Genomic DNA, 22,079 nt, shown 5'->3' on the forward strand with positions numbered 1-22,079 from the left:
TATGCGAAATTATTTTTTGGGGCATCTCAAAAAAGAAAAACAACTATAAAAACCCCAGAGAAAAATAAGACCTTACTATATCGCTGATTCTTTTAAAAAATTGTTAAGTAAACAGATGAGATACAAAGGTAAAAAGAATTGCAAAACGTAAAAGACCTATTTTAAAAAGATCGAAGGGGATAATTGTAAATCATTAACGAAAAAAGCAATAAGTATTTAAAACACTTGTCCAAATCTGAGATTCACACAACTATGTCAACAAAAAACTTCGAGCTAAACCTATAATGCGATAAACCCGACTAGTGTGGGGTAATTCTATCGGCTTATGTATGGTCCTACCGCATATTGCCCAATAAAGATATAGAACAGTTGAAATGTTCTGATATGTAATTTAAAACTAGATTGTGACAACAATTTAAAATTAATTACATTTTAAAAAACTCCTACAGTTTTTGGTAATTTTGCATTAAATTTTTAGACCAAAAAGATAAAAATCTATTTGTTTATATTTTAGACCTAACGTGTAAATTTTGACTTTTTTACCCAATCAAAAAATACTTGCCCTACTTATTACCCGAATACCCGTGTGTCGAAGTTTGGATCAGTCTGATTCATAAACATGACAAACAGCACAAAAGCAAATTTCTTTATTTTCTTAAGTTGGCCGAGTTGCTGCAAAAGATCTAAAACATTGCATTTTTTACAAAAAGAAAACACATTTTATGGCAACAATTAACAAAGAATGCCATAAGTGGATAACCCAGTATTTGATAATAATCACGAGATTATATCGAAATTCACTTAACCTTAGTAAATAAAAAATTCTCATTTCTGTTGTTTACCGTGTTTCTGCATGACTAAACTCGGACTTTGATCTGCCAAGTGCCTACTGCTTTTTATGTTAACACAGCAAACTCCTCATGTGGTGTTTTATATAACCTACTAAACTAATAGCTCATGCACAGTTGCGCAGATGTATAAATGAACCTGAATTATGAAATTAATGACTTCATTGAAAAAAACAGTAAACGAGTTTTGGCGCTGATCTAGAATCCTACCACAACGACCATTATTTTGGTTAGGGTGCGCGTCTGGGTAGGTTAAGCAATATTACTAAATAATAATACTTGATCCACACTAACCGACAGTCCGACACCCTTACCGAAATATTGTGTGTTGCTTTAATAATTGTTTTCAGCGCCCAAGTTTGATTTTCAGTAACCATGCAAACAAACAACTCGAAATATAATAAGCATGTGTTTTCTATACTTTTCAAAAGTTTAAATAAGTTTATTCTTGCTGTTCTTTGACAGCTTATTAACAGTTTAACTACAGTATGTCTAGCAAGCGAGAATTTGACTTGGTAATTTTTGGAGCTTCAGGATTCACTGGGAAATATGTGGTGGAAGAAATGTTAAAAGTCAACAAAACTGAAAACCTTAAATGGGCAATTGCTGGGAGGAGTCGAAACAGGCTGCAGGAAGTATTGTCTGACATTGAGCAAGAACCTTCATATGAAAATAAGTTTGGTATTGAAATAGTTTTGGCTGACATAGAAGACTACCAATCTATATTGAGCATGTGCCAGAGGTCAAGATTGATTTTAGATTGTGTGGGACCTTATCGTTTATTCGGCGAACCTGTTATTCAGGCTTGTGTGGAAAGCTCTACTAATTTTATTGATATTTGTGGTGAACCGCAGTTTCTGGAAAATATGCAATTGAAGTACAACGAAGGTGCTAAAAAAGCCAATACAATTATCATTGGTGCATGTGGTTTTGATTCTATACCTAGTGAAATGGGAGTTGTTTTTGCACGACAACAATTTGATGGTATTTTAAATAGTGTGACATGCTATCTGAAAGTAAAATCTGGATCATCAGGATTTAAAGGGCATTATGGAACTTACGCAAGTGCTGTCCATGGAGTTGCTGATACCAAAACATTAGGCCAGATTAGAAAAGCCTTTAACTTCAAACCTTTACCAAATGTAGGTAAAAAACTCAAACTTAAAGGTTCACTTCATTATGATTCATCTCTTGAGTCATATGCTATACCTTTCCTTGGAGCTGATCCCTCAGTGGTTAGGCGCACACAGAGATTTCTTTACGAAAATCAGGAAACACCACCAATACAGTTTTCAATGTATAGCTGTATTTCAGGTCTGTGGAATGTATTTCTGTTGGTGTTTTTCGGGGGAATTTTTAAATTTCTTGCTAATCGAGCTTGGGGTAAACGTCTTCTGCTGAACAACCCAAAGTTTTTCAGTGCAGGCATGTTTAGCCATGAAGGCCCAAGTCCGGTCCAGCTTAGGGAAACATCATTTTCTTTGACAATGATTGGGGAAGGTTTTTCAAATGCAAAAAACAATGAGTTGAACAGAGTTGATAAACCAGACAAAAAGATCACAATAAAAGTTGTTGGCCCAGAGCCAGGTTATGTTGCTACCCCAATTATGATGGTTCAGGCTGCTGTTGTTACCCTAAAGGAACCTAGCAAGCTACCAGCTTGTGGTGGTGTTTATCCACCCGGTGCAGCTTTTCATAACACCAGTCTTATAGAAAGACTACGGGAAAGGGGAATGGAGTTTAATGTTGTAAATTAATTTTTTTTCAACACATTAAAACACTAGCAAATCAGCAAATAATTAGCAGCTATGCAAAATGTTTTTTTGTGTTTTTTAATTTGAATGTAATATAATAAGTAGTAATAATTGTATTATTTTGTCTGTTAGGTTCTTGTAAAACTTACGAAGTTCAACAACAGTAACAAACATAATTACTAGACATTTGTTAATACCTTTCCCAAGGGGATATGTGTTGATGCAGTAGCCTAATTTTTTATGTAAAAGCAACAACTCAACACATTTAATGACCAGCCACTGTACAAAGTATGTGAAACATTTTACTTTGATTTACATTTCCTTGGTAGGCCGGTAGGCCCAATCCACTCGGCAACTAACCGGTCAATCCCTAACGCAATCTTAGTTGCTTATCATTTGACAAAAGAGCTGTAAAAATACTAAATATTTTATTGCGATTCTTACCAACAGGTTGTACTGAGCTGTGAGCTGTTACTCGAAGTAGAGCAATGCTGATTTTTTTGGAATTTAAATTAAATTCCGCAATCTTCTATTATGCACGATGAATTGTCAATGCAGTTTATATAGTTTCAATTTGATGTAGTTAGATAATAACACAGTGGCCAGTGTCAGGTGCGGATCCAGATTTTTTTTTCGTTGGCAATAAACTTTTTCTTAAGATGACGTCACAAATTTACGCCATAGCATAACGTCACTATTTTACAATTTTATGTGACATTATAAAGAAGCAACCCTTAAGAATTCCTGCAGTTCGTTTAATTTGTTTATGTTTTAGGTTAGAGAGGTGTTAGCCAACTTTCCATGCTAAAGCTACGTTACTAATACGTTCGCACCTGGTTAGTGTCCTCGAAGCTATAAAACGCGTAGAGCATTGGGGGTGTGGGGATGCTGCCAATATGTCTTACTGTAATTTGCTCAATTAAATGTAACCCTAACTACCATTTGGGTAATGCGTTATCAGTTACTTGCATAGAAATAAAATTATAATAGTTTTGTTATTTAAGAAATCCTACAAAGAGGTGCGAGAATTGGTTGGTGATTTGAAAGGGGTACAGCGAAGAAAATGTTACCACTGCACTAGAAAAGATTTAGTATCTTTTTTATGCACTTACGTATAATTGAAGTAGGCAACAGTTACTGTTGAAGGGTGGTGAACCCCCCTGGTTACAGAGTATACAAGGCCCTTGTATATTTCAACAGGTGAGACATGACTGTAGGGCAGTGCTCCGCAACCGGTGTGCCGCGACGTTCCTGGAGTGGTTTACGTGCGTTTATAAGAGTACTTTATAGCCTACAGTAGAATTAACACGAACATCAAAATACTTTAACTGCTTTTAAACTTTACGCCAAAGTGAAAAAGGAGATTGATTATCCACATGCTCAAAAACAATGAAATATGTCTTTCTATAGCAGAATAATCTACAATGCGATAGTTTTAAGAACCAAACTAATAAATCCAACACGCAGTAATATTACCGACAAAATAAGATCTAATCTTAAAGTGACCTACACCTGTCGAAGTCAATCCTAACCATCTAAATAGGTCCTAAAATGTCAAAATAACGCCTGAAACTGAAGGGAAAGGGTAATGGGACAATCAGGGGTCATCTGTCTGGCGTCGGATGTTTTGTTGTTGACGTTTCGGCGCTCTAGTTTGAACGGCGGTTATGGCTCCATTGGGGAGCTCCGCTGTTTAGACATTGGGTTGTTTGCCCCTGTTAGGACGTAGTGGTTGGCAATATGTAGGGTTAGAAACGATTTTGGTGTTGGAATTATTAGGGGAGTTAGTGATAAATTTATAGGTCGGGCCGACGGGTTAGGACTTCTGATTTAGACGTTATTTTGACTAAGTAGTATTCGTCCTGTTTTGGTCTTATTCCGAACAGTGTTTTATTTCTACCTTGTTGTTGTTTAAATTTCGGTCTTATGGCTGGAGTTCCTTTGGCTGCCTTGATATTTTAGGAAGACCATAAAACCACAAAATCTGAAGATAAAAGAATGTAAAACGTCAAATTTTCGGCGCCTTCGGCGCGTTATTTCACAGCTCGCTCATTTTGTTATGGGCAGCCCACGATATTTGCTTTTGTTGTTTATTGTCAAACGACAGATATTTCGTAGGTGTGCCGCCAAATATTTTTTGCTCTGTTGGTGTGCCGCAAGTAAAAAAAGGTTGGAAAGCACTGCTGGGGGTCGACTTATTATTTGTTCTTGTTAACCAACTTTATGACGTGACCCAAACAGTCCTGTCACCATAAAACATTTACCGAGTAAACAAGTAACACGGAGATGTTACCCCTTAACACTCTGCTAAATGCTTCTATGGCCAGTAGGGATGTTCAAAGTAGAATATCGAATCCAATTCTGCCGTTTATTTCGGGTAATTGGAACCGATATAATTTAATGTTTTCCCGCCGATTGTTGCGCCTAATTGTACAAACGCGTGTGGTAAGTTGGCCTGTCGCTGCGGCGACCAATTTATAGTGCTTGCTTTAAATGTAACCTGGTAGTGCAGTGTCAGCGTTTTTTCGGGCGACCAATTAACGCGTCTCGCGATAACGTTCGTCTAATAATTAAGTGTCAATCAAACATTATTGGGCGAGCGACTAACGTGTAACGTCTGGTGTGGAGTTCGCAATTGCCCTAAATGCGTTAAGTTGCAAAAGTAATATTACGTTGTAAAACGTGCTGGCCGTCTACAAAATGCGCTATAGGGTTACTTAAGGTCAACTTTAGGCCAATATTCAGCGAGGTTATGCAGTTATGCACGGTGTAATTGTCAAGAATTCGTTATGTCAATAGTAACTTTGTATTCTTTGCAGTACATTATTTGACTGCATAACAGATCATGTTAGTCAAAAAAGAAGCACTAAAACCCAACAATGCTTTAAAAAACAGGACCGAATTGCTCAAGACTTCTGTGTGCAGTGTTTCATTGTACTCACTATTGGCAAAAATATAAGTTTTGGCAACAACCTGGCCAGTTGACATAATACAGTTTACAGAACTGCTTCAAATGACAGTTGTTAAGAATGTTAAACATATGGGAGAATTTTCTATTATAATGTACACATGTTAGCAAATTGTTTGGGCGATTTATTGCTGTGATTGTAGGCCCTGTGGGGTAGATTAAGATTAATCCCTTCTACAAACAAAACCAAGGTTAGATAATTTAATAAAAATATACTAGGATTCGCTATTCTGGATTCGTTATTCTAGATTCGAAACCTATTATTCTAGAATACCTTGGGATTCTACTTTGAACATCCCTAATGGCCAGACGATGTGTACAAAAGCTGTGGGCATTAAGCTAAACGGGACTGACTTATAACGGACACTTGATTTTAACTTAATGAACTGAACGTAACGGACAGAAGTTATTATGCTGGACTGCTAGTACTGTGCATGGACCTTAATCTATTCCTGTAAGTTGATAAACATTTTAACTTTTTCTAAATAAAACATTGTAATTTCTCTAATCGTTAATTGTTATACGGCATATGTGTTGGTCGTTCCTTGACTATTTTTTTTTTGCTTATTGTGCCTGAAATGGGTTAACTAAATGCTTCCCCACTACTGGAGTCAAATTATTTAGCCTGTGTGGAAGCAGCATTTAATCGCATGGCGTGTTACTTATAAATTATCGCATTTATCTGCGTGACTATGAAACATCTTAATTGTTCGTCTTCGCAAACTAAAATTTTACAAAACGGCTTAGTACGTCAAACGTTTTACCAACGGCTAAGGACGTCAAACATATTTTACGTAACGAAAACCAGTGACACATATCAATAGGAAACCACTCACTAACGTAAAACTCTAAGTTGTATAGCAGCCATTGTCGCACTGTGTGATATTCAGTAAATACGTAATTCTGGTACCATACTGCGTCCAACGTAAATAAAATCTCGTTTGAAACTGAAAATTGGTTACGATTAAAACCGCCGCATTAAATACGATGTTTTGCGAACTCAAATTTTTGCGCAGTAACAGACTTCAAGAAGTTGTCAGATCGATCCAGAATTACTAACAAACGTTAAACTTTAAGTTGTAACAGAAATTGTTTAGACTAGCGTATGTGATATTCAAAATAATACCGACACCAAACTGCGTCATACGTGAAAAAATCCTTGAAAAAAAAAATTTTAACACCCGCTGGTAAAATAATTAATTTATGTTAAAAAAATTTGCTTGACAGCATTACCAAACAAAAATAAAAAGTATTATTGTTTTGAGAAAGAATTGCTAAATGGCTAATTCAAGAATTTTTTAATTTTTTTTGTAAATCTTAAATTGAAAAATCCGGGACAAATTGGTTAACCGGACACCCGGACCCGGCTAAACCGGGACGTATGACAACTCCAACTATATCGAAACTAAACAAACTGTTATGGCATTTAAAAGTGCATACTGTCAGGTCGCTTAAAGATTTATTGCACATTCACATAATTCAGCATAGTTCGCTTTCAATAAAATAGCTATACATCGCAGTAAATAGACGTGTTGCCAGTAAGGAGTGCATCTTGACTGGTTTTCAGTAGAATTCGGATACAGCTAACATTGCAGTCAAAGGGAATGCGTTGGGGATTAACTCGCCAGTTAACGAGCAGAATGCAGGGAAAAGGAAATACGCCAGAACGTTTACAGACTTTTTAAATGCGCACAAAGAACAAACACAGATAACAAATACAGACGCTGGCTCCTCTACACCCTTAAGACTGAAAGGATTTTGTAGTATTTCGTACTGCGAGCTATTGCTTTCGTACTTACGTGGTATGATGTCTGTACTATTTTGCAAGTTGCGTGTTGAGCTTGATTTGTATTTAAGATGAGCAATCCACTTAAAAGTAACCTTCTTAATTATCGACTTGCGTACTGTTATCTGCGTTGATATGTTTGTAAGTGCCATCTGCTTTATGCTAACTTGCTCCCCTGATTAATAGTTTGAAACTGGTTGTTCGTTTATCAATTAATCCAAATGTAACCACCTTCATATATTATGGTTGGCTCGCGAGTTAATTAAATAAAAAAAAATTAAAAATATCAATTTTGAAATATTTCATACTCAGCATTTAATACGCGTATTATTGCGAATTTTCATCCCAACAACATCCGGCCAAAATAGACCCAAATATCAATTTACACACTGGCAGACCAGGTAAATCGTGTAGTCATGGATCATACCTTTCCAACGATATTTTTAATTTTTTTTCCTTCTATAGCATTATAAGGTTTGTAGAAGTGTCTTGGTAAAACTTCGCTCGATTGCGAATTGAATTGGGCAAGTGACGGGCGTTTAAAAATGACCGCAATCGCCTATAAATATATATATATCGGTTATCGACGATAAAAGCCGATATCCTCAAGTTTCACCAGGTCATGTTTGGCATCGTTGGAAAGATATGATCAAGCGCTACACGAATTATATGGTCTCTTGGTGTGTTAATGAATTTTTTTTTAATTTGGGTGAATATTAACATTTTTTTATAGGGCATTAGTTTTGGTGAATTTTTTTTTCAAAAAAAATTACGATAAATATGTTTAATTTGCCGTTACCTTTGTGCGCTGACCCCTGTGTGTTGGCTAGCTTTTGGTGTTTTTATAGTAGAGCGTGATTTGCGGTTTGCGTACTTGTTTTTTTTCTGATTTTTTAATAAGGATAACGTTAAAATTGCCAACTATTGTTAGGCCAGGGTTACTTGTTGTCATTAAGTTAGAAAATAAGCTGTCAAAAAATGTTGGGTTGTCAGTATTTTGGACATAAATGTTAGATCAAATACCAAGTGGGTCAGCGATCAACTCAGTTACGGAATACATTAGGCAATTAGGCTACAGTACCTTTTACACTGAATGCATTTAAAAACGTTTTTGTCCATTTGAAATTCCGGCTGGGTTTCATGGCAACATGGTAGCCTCTGCATGCTGGAGTGCGTTTGGGCAGTAGAATTTATTTTGCTTGGCCGGTGCCAAGTATACAGAGAATTTTCGCAACACGCCTTTCCTATATTGAAATCACTCTAGCACTTGTAAAGTGGCCGAGTGCGGAGCTATTGCACTTTCCGTTTTGCATTTGGAGCACTTGTAGCAGTGAAAGTGGCTGAGTGCGGAGCTATTTGTACTTTTCCGTTTTGCAAAAGTATAAGGTACGGCGTTTCGCAAAAGCTTTGAGATTTGCAATCTGACAAAGCTGCAAGGCTCATGCGAAATTTTTTGAAGCAGCCTACGCCGGTGAATACGTCGTCTTATTGGATATAGCTTGGTTGCTTGAATCTTGTAGGGCGTCGTCTTTTTCTGCGCCAGCTTCCAGGTGTAGGTTGTTGTCAGTACAGCTGATATACTAGGCAAAGCAGGCGACCCAGGTGAGCGAGGGGTTCTAGCTTCCAATGAACGGCGCTTACCGTTGTGTTATATGTGACTTTAATTGGTTTTCCCTTTCCCTTTATTTCTGCAGTTCCCAGAACCTTGCCTTGCGGAAAGTAAATGTCCTTCAACAACTTCCACAAATCTTCTCTTTTCAAGAGCGTATCAGCTCAAAACGAAAGACAATTTGGACGCTTCATCCCACTCCCTTAGCTTTTCAATGTGGAGCATACCTTGTCTTGTTAGTTGTAGGTGCGCAACCCTCGACCGTCAAAGGCGAATGTCGAAAACACACAATTGAAAACAACGGATAACCATTGTAGAATAAACGGTCTCTAGTGGTGGAAACCATTTCATTGTAGTACATCGCACCAGGATTATGCTAAAATATTTGTCTAAATTTCTTACCAAAATTTCCTGTTTAGCTTGCAACCCTGCAAAATACTATTTCTCCTGTAAGTGTTATTTATTAATGACTTGCCCAAGTTGGCTAAGTAAAAACTAGTGCCTTAGTGATTTAATATATCCAAACTAAATTTCACAGTACAGAGTGTCGGGCAGTCGGGTGGTGGTTGGAAATTTTTGTACCAATGCATAGTTGAGTGTGTTACGCTTTTGTACCTATTTTAGTTTTATTTGTTAGTGTTTTTGTTTAAAATCGGTATGGCGAGGATAATTATCTACACTATGTTTTTACAGCAAATTTATATCACAAAATATGTAAACCCTACCTAGGCTATATATTCTGTCAGATCATAAAATATTCAAAAAATATATATCAAGCTACGAATAAAAACTAGAGGTTACATTTTGACCAGCAAAGAAAAGCGTATATATATTCTCTCAGTAAAATTACACTAGAAAAGTGAACTCCTTTCTTCAACTTCTGTATTTTTGTGATAATCATCAATGTCAAAAACAGTAAAAGCATTGTATTCACACACGCACAGGTACTCGTATATTAATATATATAGATAGATATATGTATGTATGCAGCAGAGGGAGCGGACGCGAATTGAAAGTGTACAAAACGTTTACGGTTTTGCATATGAACTTGGATACCTCATCGAGATAAACAAGTATTTAAACATTGCTAATGTGTTAAAATTATGGTCCGGTAGCAACGGTATATTCTATTGCCTAAATGGTTATTTAATCGGGTGAAGTAACGCACGTAAGACGTTTCGTTTAAAATATTAATCAACAACACAAAACAACTTTTAAACTACAACAAGAGGAATCAGTTGGTCGACATAACGGTTTATTAAACCATCACACATAAATACTACCTTTCTGTAAATGCAATTACCGCTAAAGAAGAAAATATATTGATATTAATTTAAGCTCACAAATACGTTAAACCGGTATATTGCTATAAAATACAGATTTTAACCACATAAATAGTTTATTCAAATTAAAACAGTGAAAATGTGATTGTTTCAAATCCAGGTGTGTGAAGCGCCAACAATGTCAATTTTGTTTGTGGTGGTTGGAATATTATCAAAACTACATTGCAGAAATTTCACAAGTAAAAGAACATTTTGATAACATTAGTTAAACAAACTTACACCATGACAAATTAAATTCCAAATAACCAAATCTGGGCACCTTCTAACAGTTAGAATTTGGTCTAAACAAACAGATGCCCATAATCAAGCACTAACCCCACACAGTCAAATAGCTGTCAAAATCACATTATATATATAAAATTATTCACACACTCAAAATGTGTGCATCACAATTTATCTGCAACCAAATTCCTGGCAACTCTTGTCGGTTTCAAATGTTCAAAACTTACAGATAAAAATTGCAAAACATTTTAGTATATTTTTTTCTGCAAACAGCTACAGAGAGACTCTACTGACATGCACTGGCAGTCGGTTGTTTCCATTGCTTTTTACAGGAGAATATATCCTGCAAGTAGGCCCAAAACAAAAGCAGCAATAATGAAGAGCGTGAATTGTCGCTTTTGCTGGGCAATGATGTCAGAGTTATTGGGCCTGGCAGATGATGCTTTGCTCTAAACACATAAAACACAATCACATATTTTCCTGAAAGCTATTTTTTATGAAAAAAGTATAAAGAGTCCCTAAGTTGAGCATATATCTCTGCCATGGAGCATGTTTAAGAAAAAAAAAAACATTTTTAAATCTAGCTGTTCCAACGAAATTCGCTGAATAGTTTCTTCAGAAAACTGAATTGCCAAGGTGCAATATGCAATATTTTGGTGTAAAACAGCAATTATTATTATGCCTTCAAAATAAACACTAAGAATAACAGTATAAAACTGTTACACATCACCTTTTACTAGCACTTTTGCTTTTACTTCGTGAATTTTAATTGCTTTCGTTTCTACTTTGACCTGATGTGTAAAAACATGTCTAAATACAATTTGTGTTTATACTTTATATAGTGCCATCTGATGAGCCTATATAGAATTACAAAAATATGGTATACGACCATTAAAAAAAAGACTGTTATACAACATGACTAAAATAACATAAAATTAGATTTTCAGGAAAATTTTCAAAGCATCTTGGAGCTGTTGATAAACGACGCAATCCGTTGGTTTATACTCCTAGACATCTATTCTTTTTAGTCTTTTAACATTGTGACAATGTGCCAAATTAGTTTTTGACAGTACACCAATTTGGTCTATTTAGAAAACAGTGTCTCTCCCTTTCGGTTCTCACCACATTATTGAGATGCCAATTTTTAAACATTTTATTTGGGTGTTTTTTTTTGGCAATTAAAGAGATAAATATTTACTAGCCAGTTCAAACAGAATTAAATTGATTCCGTATTTAATATGGTTTGGATTGCCAAAATATTTATTCGTTGTTGGTCTCTAAAATTACTAGCTATATTGCATAACTTAAAAACTTGACCTGATGAAGGAAAATGAGTGTGATTTTCAAGCTCAGCACTCCAAAATTAGTACATTAGGCACCTTTAACTAACACTAAAAAGTTTGAGTTGGGGCCAGTGTAATCATAGGCATTGCCAAAAAATAATTATCTTTAACTTAAACTAATAAACCAATCCAACTTTATGATAAATCAAACAAACCCATCACTTTTACATTAGAGCATAGCAAAACTAACAGTATTAGGAATTTCTTGTAGGGCTGGATATCATTTTGCTGATTAGTCAACAAAACCAAGGCAAGTCACGTTGCATTAATCCTAAATTTTAGAAATATATAGATGTGTGACATGAGTTCTTGTAACCCAACATGCTTTCATGTAGTAGACGAAACTGTCCAAAATACCCTTTAATAAAATAGAATTAGACAAATACCCTATCAACGAATATCAATTTAAAATGGATTGTAGTATATTATTATAAACATGACTTGCCCTAAATTCATCATTAAGCTGCTTTATCTTGGCATTTTCTGACTGGAGACGTTTGCATTCCTCCATGATTGATTGTAGCTCGGCTTTTGATCCATTATTCTGTTGTGGCTTTGGAACTACAACGTCAGCAGCCGCAACAACAGGGACAGCAGGGGCATTTTCTGTGTTGTGCTCTCCACTGTTACTGTCCTAGATAGATAAATACAACTATTAGTCTATTATTCCTGGCCACACTGAACGAATAGTAAAAAGCAACACATAAGGGAGGGTATATATAATCTGTAAATGTAGATGACAAGTTGCTTATCAGTGCATGGAGTACTTCACAGGAAGATGTTACAGTAGATTAGCTAGGCATTCTAGAAAAGTGTGTTTTAAATACAAAATAATTAATTCAAAGTATCACATCTAATTATACTGTAGTGTATTTCAATGGTAGAAAAAAAAAGGGTTATATTATTGTTGTTTTTACTCTTCAGGGCAAATCCACTCAGAAATCAAAAATTCAATTGCCATCAAATTTATGGATAAATGTTAAATGTTTTTTATAATAAAGTTGGAAACAAAGTTACAAAGTTTGAGAAAGACCTTTAGTAATGCTATCATTCAATGTACTTAAAAGTGTTTAAAAACTGTTAAAAAAATGTGTGTGCCTGTGTTATACTTTCAAGTAGCATACAAACTTTTTACTAATTGAGTACACAGCATCTATACTTTTAAGAGCTTTGAGCTAAATTATGTTTACATGCTGTATGGTACGATTTCAGAAGTTCGCTGTTGAACAATTTGGCGGTTTTAAGTCTTTTGACAAACGGAGTTGTTGATCAGCAAAAAATCTTGCAACTCTGAAAAATTTTAAAACTTAAACTTTAAAATTGGCTAAATTAATTTACCTCTTGCTGAACATCACTGTCTTGTTCTTGAAATACACATCGCAATTTGGAGTCCATCAAATCACTGGGTGATGCCTCAGCCCACTAACAAAATACAGATTATTTAGATATTTTTTACCATATGTTTGAAATAAGATAACCACAAATCCACAATTACTGTAATTTTAAAACGCAAATTGCTTTGGTACAGATATTACTACATTTTTCCCAAGTAATACTCAAGTATTTATAGTTATCGACCAGGGTCGCAAAAGTTGTCTAAATGAGGGTTAACGAAATAGACATTTGGCCTTTTGTAGGATGTGGTTCATGTTTTCCTAAATAATTGCACAGGGTTTCGAAAACAGGAATAATATAGGATTATAAAAACTGGTTTCTAAACAAAAGACAAAATACTATATTCCTATTACTGGTTTTTAAAACTAACTAGTTAAAACATTTAATTTTTCTATGTATACTTCATTTGTATGGTGTGCTAAAATGGGCAGATACTTGCCTACAAAATCTATTAATTCTAAGCGTGGTCGACCAATATGTCTTCCCAATGGTCACTTATAAATCGACATGTTATGTATGTCAACTGATTTTTATCACTTTTCTTATGAGTCAGGATAGCTATTAATTTCACAAACACCCTCCAGATTGCATGCTTTATAGAGCATGTTTTTGTCAAGTTTTTAATGTTGCAAAAATCAGACTTTAATCTTGCATTATTTAAAGAGTTTATGTTTTGTTTATACTATTAGGATTTATGTTTTGTTTATTCTATGACTTGTTTAACATCATTCTTCAACAGAAAACATTAAATGCAGTTGCATTAAAGCAAATGGGGTTATATATTTATATTGTGTTTTATATATATATCACAAAATCTCAGCCTCAACAAGCTTATCGTAAAGAGTAAAGCAACCCATGTTAACTGGTCAAATGACATTGCCTGAACAGAGATTTATTTACAGTATACAATTAAAATGAGATATGACGTGTTGACATCACTCCTAGTATTGCCATGCTTTAGCCTTTCATGTCTGTTAATTACATTACCACTTAGTGCACATTATCTTTCTGTCATCACAAATATCCTTTTTTATCACCTCTAAGGACACAACTTGCCTGACCTTTTTACAGGTTGAGGAAGTTTATGAAATGTTTTGCATTAAAAATGTAGTGTAATAAATGTATACTTTTTATATTTTTAAACTTTAATCTATCAATTACCAGTTTTTCCACGTCATCTCCACCAGATGCAGCAAGCATAGACTGCACCATAAACTTATGCTTCGCCTTGTCTGGCACCTCAGTTTCCATTGGCTGCAGCATAACTGAAATAACAAAATATGTTAAATTGGCAAGTAATCTTACACTACCACGACCAAACAGTAAAACTCCCATTCAACCTGTTTCAAAATAGTATTTTGACATATATATAAAGACAGCATTAGTACATAACATTTTTTCTCATTTTTTTTCCTTTTGAGGGGATTACTTAAAAATACACAAACTACTGACAATATGCTGAAAATGATGGATATCTTCAATAATAACAACACATTTATTGCAAACTTAAAAGGTAACAGAAAATTTATTGCAAACTTAAAAGATAACAGAAAATAGAAATGAGTTACTCGCTTTAAAATGTCCAACCTCCCTGTAGGTGCTGTAATAAAGGTTTTTTAATAATTACCCATCATAAGCAAAAAAAATAAATTACCTGATACTTTAACAGTTGCACCAGGATCAACAAATCCACTGTTTGGTCTGACACAGTAACGTTTGGGGGCAGTGGTCTTCACTTTAAAACAAACTCTTTGGTGAGATGGGTTGGTAAGCTTAAGTTCTGAAGTTACAACTTCATCAAATGGGCCTGAAAGGTAAAGATTGGATATAAATTAAAAAACGTTGACATAACAAAGGGATAATACAGTTTACCTTTGAATCTCAGCTCATTTGCTGGCTCAATGGTTAGAACTTGTGGCTGCTTTTGACGAGACATAATTCTTAGACAAAAAACTGCTCACCAAAAAGTCTACAAGGAAAACCTTGAAAATAAAGCAATTATAAAAGTCATGCTTAGCAAACTACAAATGGACTCAACACAGGAAAAGGAATTTAGTCAGATAACACAAAAATTATGTATTTGAATACCAGAACATAGAAGTAAAAAATAAACCTGTAAAAAAACCACTGGTTCTCATTTATTCACTTTATTCACAATCAAATGTTGTTCATGTTATATAAGTTATGTAACCTACTTGTATGTATATATTGTATTTTTGCATTATTGAGAAAGATCTTTAACTTCTATTAATATAATCTATTTAAATGTGGGATGATGCAATAAGAGCATTTGTGTGTACATGACTAAGTGAGTACAATTTTAGCAATTTCGAATATTTATGTATGGAATTAAAATATAGTTAATTCAGCCGACACAACACAACAGACCACCTAAACACTGCTTACTAGCCATTCAATGCATCTTGTTTTTTCTTTGACACAAGAGTAACGGAAATTCACCTAACTTGCAAATACTACAAAAATGGGGACAGATGGATGACAAAGTAATGTGCGCGGATCACAAGAGGAGGTGCAATAATTTTAAATAGAAAGAAAGATAATAGTAATTTGTGCACATTTTTTGCATGTAGCTTGGATAAAATTCATTTGGGCACATTTTTGTCCATATAAGTAGTTTATATAAAACCAATTTGGGCTCTTTTTGGCTGTAAGTAGACTTAACCTCACTTGAGCACTTTTTTGTGGTACGTAGCTCAAACAAAACAAATTTGGGCAGTTTTGTTTGTATGTAGTCGACATGGGATACATAAGGTATTACTTGAAACTTTAGTGAAGACAATAATCCTTGCAAAATAGTTGCAGGAGACGACTGGAGATTAAATTTTTGCCAAAAAAAAACATTTACTTTTTTTGCTTGCACACCTCCGTGAAAAAAGTGCCCAAAATGGTTTGCAAGTGCCCCAAAAAAATTTGCAACAAAAATTGCTTAGTGGGAACACTGATTGCTCATATTTCTTTGTGGTAATGACGACAATTTTTATGGTGGTGACAGGGACATATCCACAAATCCAAAAAAGGGGGGGTGCTAAATTTTCATTGTAGGAAATTTTACCATTTAGGTCTGACATTAATGAATAATACCTCTTAAACAGGAAAAAATAATAATCAGAAACAGCTAATTAACGTCCGACAACAAAGACATATGTGGGTTGACTCTTGCAAGTTGCCAGCTGCAAAACCGCTTAGCGTTCAATCGTTAATTTTAGACGAAAAACTAAACCAAGACAGTGAAATAAATCAAGCGCAGTTACCGAAGTTCCATATAAGGGACTACGCTAAATTATAAGCTTGTTCGTCACCTGCAATACTGAACAAAGAACGTTTTTCGCAGGTCTTATTATACCTTGATTAACGCAACATTTGCATGGACTTTGGCTACGTCAGCTAAAATACAATCTGCCGTTGAGGGAAAATAAGTTTGTAAATTGCACACTAAATCTGTGGTCTTAGAACATGCTTATGAACTATTATTACATAAAAAAAATCTAAATGTAAAACACGCACAACATTCACAATTAGACCACCTTTTGAGAATATTCGCTTGAGAAAAAAAATTCTATTGTTACTCAACATGGGATATTAGTGCAGATAGCGAACAGCAAGGAACATTAAATGTGCCCAACTAAACTTTTTTTTTAGCGAAGAAAAAAAGAGTTAAAAAACAGCAATTAATTTTGGTTTCTCATTAGCTTAATATGCGTGACCCAATTACATTAAAAATATTTTTAAACCCTGAAGTGAGTTTGATTGCGATTGACTGAAATATTTTTTAGACTCTGAATTAACTGGTTCAGTAAAAAAGTCACAAGAACACTTCTTAAACATTTTGAAAGTTAATTGCATTCCAAGCCAGCGATGAAATAATGTTTTAAGGTAATTACTATTTGCTGATTCTAAATTTCAGACATCAGATTTTGTCTACCACAAAGAAAGCCCGGTGGAAGGCTCATGTATCGAGTATTAGCAACTGCCAGCTCAACAATGCAAGTACAATTCGCTGAGGGGTGCTGATGGACACTCACTCGGTCAAATAACAAGAACCTATTTTTGCTAAGGGCACTCCCAAGTTGAACTTCTGTGTTTTTACCCAATCAAATTACACTTACAATGGAAAGCGCAAAATTTCTACCCTGAATATTCAGCAATAATCGTAGAGTAAATCAAACAGCATTCCTCAAATAGAGTAAAAAGTTAAACGCCAACTATTGGGGTTATACTAATACTATTCAGTTATACTATTTGTACAATAACTCATAAAGGCAAAATTTCCAAAAAGGGCAAGAAGCCAAATGTTGGTAACAAATCGAGCACACTAACTTTTATGTTAGTATGTTCAAGCAAGGATTATGTATTTGCTTTAATTTAGCAGTGCGGAAACAAATTCTGCTATGACTAACTTTTAAGCAAAAAAAACTTCACTTGTTTACGTTACATAAAATATGTGTGTATAACATGTAGCTCCAGTAAACCTACAAAAGGTTGGTACAACACGTATTAGTGATTAAAAGACAACAGCCTGATGCCTTCGAATATAATTAGCTATGACTGTGTTTGTGTCTTCCCTATTTTAAAAGGTTCAAATTCATTCGGCTCATTTAGTCGATCCAGTAGACACAACACACAAAGTATCACAATGCCAAAAATCATGGTAATTTTAGTTTACAAAGACGAACAATTAGATTTCTAACAATCATGCAGATGCAAATATTTATAACACATAATAAATTAAATGCTGATTCTACACATTTCTACGACTGTAAGGCTTCAGTCTAATTGGGGGAAGCATTCATTTAACTGATTTCAAGCACAATCAGTGTAAAGCAGAATAGGACATCTTAGCTTTTTTACAATGTACGCTGAATAACCCAAGTAATGTGCATTGCGGTATGCAGTATTAGTAGACCGTTTTTTGCATTCATTTCTATGTACCAAATAGAAAGAGCCTCCAAAAAAGTGGTAGGATTGTGGACCAGCGCCAAATGCAGTGCCGGTACTACGGCCAAGGCAAGTTTTTTTTGCGTTACTTTCTACATACCAAATCGATTGAGCGCCTTTTTTTACAGTAGCGAAACAAGTTGACAAAATAAAAATTGCAAGGAAAAAATAAATATGGGAGAATAAAGGCGCTCTTTTACTATTGTACGTAAAAATTAATAAAAATAAAACTTTATTCAAATGCCGCATACCACAACGCATATTGTTTGGGTTAGGGTGCGGGTTAGCGACTAGCGTTTGGTTGAGGGTGGGTCAAGTTATTATTAATAATAAACATAATATTACTTGACCCACCCTCACCCAAACGCTAACCCGCGCCCCAACCCAAACAATATGCGTTGTGGTATGCGGTATTATTTTATTTTGTTTTTTGCATAACTTTTCACGTACAATAGTGAAAGAGCGCCAGAATAAATATAATAATAATTCTTTAGAACCCAAAACTCGCACCTTAACCCAAACAACGTTAGCAATATAAAAGCCCGAACGTAAACGTTATAGGATTATAGACCAGCGCCCAAGATTGCTTTATAAAATACAAGTGACGTGTTTAAAAAACATAAATTAATAACAATACACTTAAATAAGTTTACTTCTATCCTGTTTACCTGCTCTAATGCGAACTAAGCCTAACGTTGCGAAATCCGAGTCTATTTATCCGCCATCTTGTGTCAAAACGTCAACTTTATTTTTATAGTTTTAAAAGTAGTTTTTCACATTTTGTTGATGTTCAAATGTATTTAACTGTACCACTGTTACTACGGCCTAGAGCTTTAGCACTATTTTATACTTTTTAGAAATGTTACAGAATTTCAAGTCCATCCCTTATGTGTTACAAGTTCTGTATGCCCGATGAATTTGTTTTTGTCAGGTTACGGTACGGTACCGTTAAATATGCTTAAAAACGCCTAGATCATTATGTAGATTAGGAAGGTTATCCACATGTCTAAAATGTTTGCATAAATTTTAATTAGATGTATTGCATGTTCAGTTCAGTCAGTATTATCTTAAACTCAGAAAGGTATATTTAAATTTTGATAAATATATTTTCTTTGTTTTTGTAAAAATCAAGTCAATTAAGGAAGTGGTTTGACTTGATTCCAATTACCGCATAGGTCGCGACCAGGGATGTGCAGTTAGGGGACGTCGGGCAAAGCAAAAGATATATCAAGCAAAAGTTATATCAGTTAATCTCTACCGCAAATTTTTCGTTTCTATACCTAAGTCGTTCTTCTATTTTGTTGCGTCATTCATACAAGCGTTCACGCGGTCAATATCATTGAATTAGGGTTCCTCTTTTTCCCGGATTTTTTCACTCCCGGAAAACGGGATTAAAAAATGAAACTTCCCGGGAATACCGGGATCCCGACGAAAAAATTATACATAAAATCACGTCATTTTGAGGTTGGTATTTGTTTTATTTTAGATCCAAACATTTAATTAAGCTCATTTATGGGCGTTCTTTCACTTATGCACGTGCAAAATTATGCAAAAATCAAAAGAAAAAAATACCGCATACCACAACGCATAATGTTTAGGTTAAGGTGCGGGATTGCGTTTGGGTGAGGGTGGATCAAGTATTATTATGTTTATTATTAATAATACCGCTTGACCCACCCTCACCCAAACGCTAACCCGCATTCTAACCTAAATAATTTTGCGTTGTGGTAAGCGGTATTTAAAGACCGTTTTTTTTATTAATTTATACGTTCATAACTGAAGGAGCGCCAGACCTCTAATACGAGTCAGGACCCTTATTTGTGACGCATTTTTTTTGGTAGAATAAATTTAATTAGGGTTTTCCGCTGGTAAGCGCATATAAAACAACTCAGGCAACGACGTTAACATGGTTGGTATTATTTTTTTTCTTTATATTAGTCAAAAACGGCAATATTTTTAAAGTTTTGCTAGGTTGCCGAATACCCGGGATTATAAAAAAAATTTCCCGGGATTCGGGATTGTTAATTCGCGGGAAATCCCGGGAATTTCCCGTCGAAACATTCCCGGAGAGAAACCCTACATTGAATACGCGAAGAGAGGCAACGCCAAGCCGTGCCCCTCTTCAGATCTCAAAAGTGCCATACACTGCATTATGCGTGCCTTTTTCTTACGCTAATTCTCTCGGAAAACATGATGAACGATTTAGCTATAATTTGAGGCATGCCTCAATTATGACGTCCAGGCTATGAAACCTTTCTTTGTCCAGCTTAAATGCCGATAGTGCGTGTACATTGACTTCTTGTAGTGTAAAGCTCTAAAGTTAAAGTCATAAATAAAAGCAGACCTATTGCAAATTTAAAAGTTTTGTATCAGACGACTTGACAAAAAAAATAACACGCAACTTTCAAAAAGATTGGTAAAAAATAGGAGTGGATGTGTGGCTGTCACAGGCGTAGCCAGGGTGGCCATGGCCACCCAAAAATTTATCAATATTGTAGTCTTAATAATAATTTGTTTTGTAGCTTTTATGAGCAGTAGCCTACCACAACAGTCCATCGCAGGCTTGCCACGCTATCAAACGTCATGCACTGTAACGTCATAAAAGATGTGATTTTGTTTTCGCTCTCTGAATAATTTGGGAGTATTGCGCTAAAACTCAGTCAGTTGCTGATCGAAACGGTTTGCTAGCATATTTATTTGTGTTCGATACGCAGTTCATACAATGGCAAAAGCTAAACAAGAAGAGTTCAAACTTTCTTTTCATTTTTATTATTACGATACCATTTTTGTAGTTGTTAAAGAAAAACGTGACTCGAAAAAATTAGTGCCTCACCATCTAGGAACCTTACCGCACGTCACTGGTCGCGACACAAAGTTGGGTCGCCTGATAGGCTATTATTTGGGGGTCGCATCTTGGACGAAAACATTTTAATAAAAAAAATTAAAACGTTAAGAGATCACAAAACTGAAAAATATGAACACAAGTCATGAAGCGTTTTATGTCGAGAAATCGTAAAGATTTGTAACATGTTCGTAGTGCAAGAATTTTTAACAGTTTTCGTTTTATTATTGTTATTAATAATATTATTATTTTTATTGCAGAGTGAACCATATGTTCATCATTAAGGTTACGAAAAATGGCAAAACGATCATACAATATGAAGCGTTTTTTTCACAGAACTTCGTGTGTATGTTTGAAAGTTCTCTGCAGAATCATTGAGAAAGAATCAATTGAAACGCCACTTGGAGAAAAATCATCCAAACCGTGTGAATAAGCCTGTTTAATTTTTTACAGCAAGTTGAAATCGATTCAAGGACAAAGAAAAGCACTTACATCACAAAATAAATTAGATGTTTAATCTTCGTATGTTGCGTACTATAAAATTGCTGAGCAGAAAACAATTTAACACAATTGGTGAGGATTTGTTAATGCCAGTTATAAAAGAATAGTCGTAAAAAAAAGATTGGTTAGAAGTGTAGCGACACGTCATCACATTGTTATAAACCACAGAGAATTTTGTATTATCGCTCTTGTAATGTTTCGTCATGGAAAATTACTGTTTAAAACCATTGCAGCAAAAGTCTGCAGCGAAACCTTTTTGACACCCATTTTATGCGTCAGACCTGTTTCTGATTTAACGCGCATCCGTTTTGTAAAAATAACAGATGTTTTTAAAGCGCCGTCGTGCAACCAAAGTTTATGTTTTGACAGTTACGTGAGATACATATTGTTGCTGTTTGTGCGAGCCAGAAATTGTTTCGCGTTTTGACGTAAAAATTGTATATTTGCGTCAGACAAAAGTGTAGAAAAAAAGGTTTCGGGAACCACCCTTTGCCACGTGATGCCTATGTATT

At 35.0% G+C, this 22,079-nt stretch overlaps 2 protein-coding genes across 2 annotated transcripts; one reads left to right on the top strand and one right to left on the bottom strand.

The window, feature by feature from the left end:
* The first annotated feature begins 965 nt into the window (after positions 1-965).
* On the top strand, positions 966-3,134 carry LOC146160421 (saccharopine dehydrogenase-like oxidoreductase). The gene has a single exon (XM_083384544.1). It carries the CDS (start codon positions 1,337-1,339, stop codon positions 2,603-2,605), a length of 1,269 nt encoding a protein of 422 aa, XP_083240670.1. The 5' UTR covers positions 966-1,336; the 3' UTR covers positions 2,606-3,134.
* A 6,696-nt stretch (positions 3,135-9,830) lies between these two features.
* Positions 9,831-15,355, bottom strand: LOC146160422 (vesicle-associated membrane protein-associated protein A-like). Its single transcript, XM_083384080.1, has 6 exons — positions 15,141-15,355; positions 14,923-15,075; positions 14,430-14,533; positions 13,212-13,295; positions 12,319-12,507; positions 9,831-10,979 (listed from the first exon to the last, which is right to left on the bottom strand). The coding sequence occupies exons 1-6, from the start codon at positions 15,202-15,204 to the stop codon at positions 10,857-10,859; spliced, it is 717 nt and encodes a 238-aa protein (XP_083240206.1). The 5' UTR covers positions 15,205-15,355; the 3' UTR covers positions 9,831-10,856.
* Positions 15,356-22,079: the final 6,724 nt, after the last annotated feature.

Source organism: Ascidiella aspersa, chromosome 3, assembly GCF_963924565.1.
Source record: "Ascidiella aspersa chromosome 3, kaAscAspe10.2, whole genome shotgun sequence".
NCBI lineage: Eukaryota > Metazoa > Chordata > Ascidiacea > Phlebobranchia > Ascidiidae > Ascidiella > Ascidiella aspersa.

Bases quoted from the DNA above. Each gene is read 5' to 3' on its own strand.
- LOC146160421 (XM_083384544.1), top strand. From the start codon at position 1,337: ATGTCTAGCAAGCGAGAATTTGACTTGGTAATTTTTGGAGCTTCAGGA.
- LOC146160422 (XM_083384080.1), bottom strand. From the start codon at position 15,204: ATGTCTCGTCAAAAGCAGCCACAAGTTCTAACCATTGAGCCAGCAAAT. The intron at 14,534-14,922 runs GTAATTTATTTT...TTGTTATTTCAG, and splicing joins TGCAACTGTTAAAGTATCAG to TTATGCTGCAGCCAATGGAA. The intron at 12,508-13,211 runs GTAAATTAATTT...TTATCTATCTAG, and splicing joins ACAGTGATGTTCAGCAAGAG to GACAGTAACAGTGGAGAGCA.